Source organism: Schistocerca piceifrons, chromosome 3 (assembly GCF_021461385.2).
Source record: "Schistocerca piceifrons isolate TAMUIC-IGC-003096 chromosome 3, iqSchPice1.1, whole genome shotgun sequence".
NCBI classification, from domain to species: Eukaryota; Metazoa; Arthropoda; class Insecta; order Orthoptera; family Acrididae; genus Schistocerca; species Schistocerca piceifrons.
The window spans coordinates 348,261,951-348,267,950 of record NC_060140.1 but is presented as its reverse complement, the minus strand read 5'-3'; the positions used below and the strand labels follow the sequence as shown (position 1 = coordinate 348,267,950).

Below are 6,000 nucleotides of genomic sequence, written 5' to 3'. Positions count from 1 at the left end.
TTGCTGTTATGAGTGGTTTAGAAATAAAACCACTGGAGCAGTATGTAATTTTGATACAAATTTATAAATTTTGGGCCCAGTTTTGCTTATTCTGTAGGACTATAATTTCTTTCAGGCACTATGAATACTTAAAAGTTTCGAGATGTGTGTTTGTGACCAGGAATAAAGCGACATTGTCTTCAAATATATCTCATCAATTGATGGAAGGTTGAAAACTTTATGTCCAATGCCTACAAAGGGAAACCACAACTTTAAAGGCATTGATTGTTTACTTTCTGCCAATTTATTCTTGTATTCGTTGTTTACTGTGACGGAAAGGTTCACTCGCTTATAAAATTTTAAAATGCGACTTTTTTTTAAAAATATTTGTGACTCAAAGGTTAAACTGCAGTCTCGTCAGGGCACTGGTGCTGTCGGACTCCGACGTGTGTTTGTAGAAGTTCCTTCTTTCTGCACGAGGCATAACACTGTCTTTTCGCAACCAAATCAACATATTCATTCAACTTCTGAATGAGAAACCCATACTTAAATGCAGTTGCTAATACTTCTAAAAAGTTCACTCTGACGCAATGAAACTTTATCATTCGCGCATACTAGTACACAGCATACGCCATGCCATTTCGACATTTGTTGCATACGGTATACACATTGTTGCAATTTTAATGACCAGCAGTGCAGTTCTTTGGTGTTGTACGTCTGGCGTTTTGTTTCTGTTACAGCCATAGCGACAGACAAAGATGCTGATCGACACACAGAAACAGCAGAAGAAGGAAGCTGAGGATCAAAACCATGAGAACGGAGGTCTGCAGCAGGGACCGGAGGTCCCGGAGAGCGACGAACTCCCGGGCAAGGCCAAGGCATCCACTGGCCACAAGCAGAAGGAGGGGCCGGCCGCGGGCGGCGGACACCCTCCGGCTCCCGACGGCGGCTGGGGGTGGGTGGTGGCCGCCGCCGTCGCCCTCAGCGCCGTGAGTAGCACAGCGCACCGAACCCTCACCTGCTCCACTCGCAACCACACCAGCCTAGCTCTGTAGCGCAGCCAGCCCAACCACTTTTCCTAAAGGCAGTACTACTGTTCAGCTATCTGCGTACGTAAAAGGCAATGTCCCTACTCACTGACTCACACACTGACTCATCATCGCCCAGCCCAAACCACTAATGTCAGAAATTTGAAATTTGCGCACGGTGTTCACCTCATACTGTAGACGTCGCGTAAGAAGGGACTTTTCGAAATTACACCCCTATGAGGGTCAAATATGGGTAGAAAGTTTTTTGAGTACATGTCGCTATTAAGGCAATTTGGAAGCCAGGCCTTGGAAAATTGGTATTTCTTTTCCAGTCAGTAATGAAAAAAATATGTTTCAGCAGTTATGTAAATTTAATGTCTGTGGGTATAAAGCATTTTTTGGAAAATAAGTCATTATTAAAGGACTAGTGAATTTAATTACGAAAACATTGTCAAAGCTAACATGAAAATTTGTATTTGGCTTCTGTGTTAGAAACAAAAAAATATGTGTTTTACTATTTTTCGGAAATCCAGCTCCTGAGGGGGTGAAATGCAGGTTGAAAATTTTTAAGAAAATATTTCGTTGTATGACAACATTTTTAAAGCTGAGTCTGTGGAAACTGGTATTTGACTTCTCGGTTAGATAGAAAGAAGTGTGTGATACAGGATGAAAGTTTCTGTGGAAACATTACAAGAACTCAAAAGGGATGATTAACAAAAACCTTGGACTCCAACTACCATAATCTCTTTTCATCAGAAATACATTCAGAAAAGACCATGCTTCTTTGGTCTTAATTAGCGTGAAACGTTTACAAGGCGTTGCAATTTGTGAACATAAAAATTCCATTAAAGAAAAAATATGTGTGCAGACCAATCAGTCTAAGCGAGCTAAGCTGTGGGCGGTAAGCTAGTTGTCACATAAACACATTGGACAATACATTAGTCATCCCCATGAGATATCACGCTATTACCGTGTAACATCGCCCCTAGCACTGGTAAGTATCTCACTTCGGTGACGAAGCGAGTCCACGTACTTTTTCTCTTTTTCAGCTAAGCCGTATCTTGTTGACACACTCATTGAAGACTTTCTTTTTTTCTTTTCGTCATCAGTCTTCTGACTGCTTTGATGCAGCTCGTCAAGAATTCCTCTCTTGTTACATTCTCTTCATCTCAGAGTAGCACTTACGCCCTACGTCCTCAGTTACTTGTTGTAAGTATTCCAATCTCTGCCTTTGCCTACAACAGCCCCCTCTAGTACCACGGAGGTTATTCGCTGATGCCTTAGCACATGTCATATCACCCTATGCCTTCTTCTTATCTACGTTTCGCACACGCCCCTTTCTTTGCAGGTTCTGTGGAGAACTTCATTTCATATGTCTACCTAATTTTCAACATCCTTCTCTAGCTCCACATCTTATATGCTTCGATTTTCTTCTTCTCCGATTTCCACAAAGTCCATGCTTTACTACTGTACAATGATATGGTCCATATGTATAGTCTCAGAAATTGACTCCTCAAATTATTTCTTTTCTGCTTGACATTATCAATTTAGGGAGCGATCGAGATTAATGTCGAAACAGAAGTGCAACTTCAAACAGCTAAGATCACTTGTGTGCAGTATTTATTGCGATTACCGGTTTAGCAAAATACGTTGTCATCATCAGATCTGTAAAGCATAGATGAACATATTCAAGCACACTGAGATCAGATGTGAAGGGTCATAGTACAGTGTTACATAAACATGGACTATACCATGGAATATAACATATCCTTTGCCGTACATTGTTTACTTGAGAATCTCAGTCTTCATTCTGCTAACATGAGTTCGTGTAATCAGTGCTATATATACGTTATTTTATGTAATAGTTATTGTTCTCCAGTTCATGAAGTATCGTTATCATATGACAGGTGTAATATGCATATGATGGAAATTCAGTGAAATGTGCTGCAGAAGGCATGTTATATTCCATGGTATAGTTCACGTTTATATAGAACTGTATTACGACCCCTTACATCTGATTACGATATTCTTGAATATGTTGATCTATGATTTACAAATCTGACGATGCAAACGCAGTTTGCTGAAACTGTCATCACAATAAATGCTATACAACAGCGTTCTTAGCGGCTTGGAGTTGTACTTCTGTTTCTACTCAAATTATTTCTTATGTTTGATACTAGTAGAATTCTTTAGGCCATGAATGCCTTATTTGCCTGTTCTAGTATACTCTTTATGTTTTCCTAGCCTTGTGGGACATGTGATATTTTGTTTACAAGCTAGCAGAATTTCTTAACTCCATCTACTTCGTTGTTACCAAATTTGATGTTAAGTTAATTTTTAATCTCATTTATGACATTACGTATTATTTTCGTCTTTCTTTGGTTTACTGTGAGTCCATCTTCTGTACTTATTGTCCATTCCATTCAACACGCCCTTAATTCGTCTTCACGTTCTCTGAGGATACCAGTGGCCATCAGCAAATATTTTCATTGATATCCTTCCACTCTGGATTTTAATCCTATTCCTGAAACTTTCTTTTATCACCGTCATTGCTTTTTGGACATTTCGAGCACGACAATGTTAGTCTGAAAACTTATTACCCCCCTTGGTTATTGTACATATCGTATGTTACCAGTCTTTCCCTATGACTTATTTATATTTTTATTAGAATTTCCAACATTTTGCAGCGTTTTGCATGGTTTAAGGCTTTATCCAAGCCAACAAATTGTATGAACGTGTCTTGATTTTTTTAAAGCCTAGTTTCCATTGTCAACTCAGAATGTCCTCTCTGGTGCCTTTACCTTTCCTAAAGCCAAATTGATTGTCATATAACTAGTCCTCAATTTCCTTCTCCATTAAGCTGTATATTATTCTTGTCTGGTAGTCTCACACTTGCCTGCCGTTGCTGTCATCAGGGTAGTTTGGATGATATTTTTTGGGAAAGTCTGATGGTGTCTCTCCCGTATTATGTATTTCACATAACATGGGTAGCCGTTTGGTTGCCACATCCCCTAAATATTTAAGAAATTTCGAAGCGATGCCTCTTCTACCTTATTTAATCACAAGTCTGTCAAAGTTACGTTGAACTCTGACTGTAATACTGGATCCCAATGTCTTCCCTATTTACTGCCATTTCTTCTTGTATCAGGCCATCAGATAGTTCCTCCCTTTCGTAGAGGCCTTAAGTGTACTCTTTTTCCCTATCCGCTCTCTTCTCAGTGTTTAACACCGCATCACCGATTGTTAGAAAGGCTAAATTGCATGAATGGTACTTGTGAAAATCAGGGTTCCACATTAAAGTCTCTACTGCACAAAGTTTTCAACTTATTACAAAGTATACTCTGCTACAGAGAAAAATCATTGTATCTCAGTTTTAACTTTGCTTGCTGTTTAAATATGTCTTTACGCTGATTTTTAATGTTCACTGCTTGGACTTTGATTTAGGTGCAGCAAACGTCTTATAGTTACGATTTACAAATAATTCCCATTATCCCCTTTATCGTTTAGAAACTACTTTCATTGGTGTATAGAGAAAATGCCTGAAATTTTGCCTTAGAAATGACGTTATAGTTTAACTTCCTTCTTTGATTCTGGATGTTTCTACCTTAGTAGAAGACGTACTTGCACTGCTACAGCATCCGTCATCTTAATCTGTTCCTTCATATCTAAAAAAAAAAAAAGCAAATAATCGTACTGGCACCGCATTTCCTCATTTCCAGGCTATTAGACAGTGTGTCCTTCAGACATAAGTCATCTTTGAGTATTTTCTATTTACTATACACAAACCTCTTCTCCACAGCCTCACCTGTGTATTTATTTGACACATATATCGAACACACCTCCTCCTCTCTTCTCTACATCCACCTATTCCACTCTCTGTCTATCCACCCCATCCTCCTCACTTCCTACACCCCCTCTCTCTGACCATATCTTTCTCCCTCCTCCCTCTGACGACATCCTCCTTCCCCCCTCTTTTCCCATCTCTGCCTCCCCCTTTTCCTTTTCCGTCTGCACATTATTGCTCTAACTTACTGCCTGCCTCATGCTTCTCCCCTCCTCCCCCCTCTCTTTCCTCTTCCCCCTGCTTTGTTCATCATCTTCTCTATCCACCTCAACCTGTCCCAGTCACGCTCATCAGCATGTGTAGCCCCTGCAATACTTTTCAATAAAGAAGGCTGATACTACTCCCACAACACACATTTCATGCAGGATAAGTTAGACATTAGGGGCTTGAAAATCATTTATTTTCCCCTGACATACAGGCCACCATGCAAAGCACGTTGATAAAGCAGCCTGTTACTACTCTAACACAACACACCTGTCTTGTATGACAGCCTACATGTTACGGTCTGGAAAACTGTTTCTTGCCCAAGACATGTAGGCTCACCTACAAAGCAGACTAATTTGGCAGAGCAAACCCAACATAAGATGTCTGTCATGCAGGGGAGACTATATGATAGGGACTGAAAGAAAAACAATTTTTGTTTGTATCAACACTTCTATTGGGGAGAGGAAGTTATAAAGCCAACAGTGCTCATACTCGTGATACCTGTTGTTCCTGTGCCAAATTTGGTTGAAATCTATCCACGGACTTTGAAAGGACAGCTCAAACATACACACATACTTACACCCTGCTTTACTTCTGTAATGGGTTTTTACTGAAGAAGTTTAACCATCCATTTTTCTAATGTCTTTCTTTACAATAAATCATAATTTAGTAATCTCAGGCTTCTCATCTACTAGGGATAGTGTTTCGATTCTATGGAGGCTGGATGTCTTGCTAGTATTCATCCCAGTCTCCTAGCAGTATATTTCACAGTTAAATCCGTTAGAGACGAAGTGCGTGTTCAGTTGTGGATGAATGGGTACTGAAAGAACAGGTAAGTTTAAAAAAAATATCCCGCTGTCCACCTAGAGTGACTTAGTGTCAAGATTCCCAGAAGGGGATTTGAACCACTTACCTCTTAAATATGAAGACTACCTCGTAATTACT

At 39.8% G+C, this 6,000-nt stretch overlaps 1 protein-coding gene across 1 annotated transcript in view; it reads left to right on the top strand.

Moving 5' to 3' along the window:
* The first annotated feature begins 737 nt into the window (after window positions 1–737).
* The window catches only part of LOC124788649 (monocarboxylate transporter 2-like), a 69,955-nt gene continuing 64,692 nt past the window's right edge, over window positions 738–6,000 (top strand). The window contains exon 1 of the mRNA XM_047255925.1: window positions 738–968. Coding sequence (XP_047111881.1) covers window positions 738–968 — 231 coding nt within the window. The remainder of the gene's footprint in view (window positions 969–6,000) is intronic.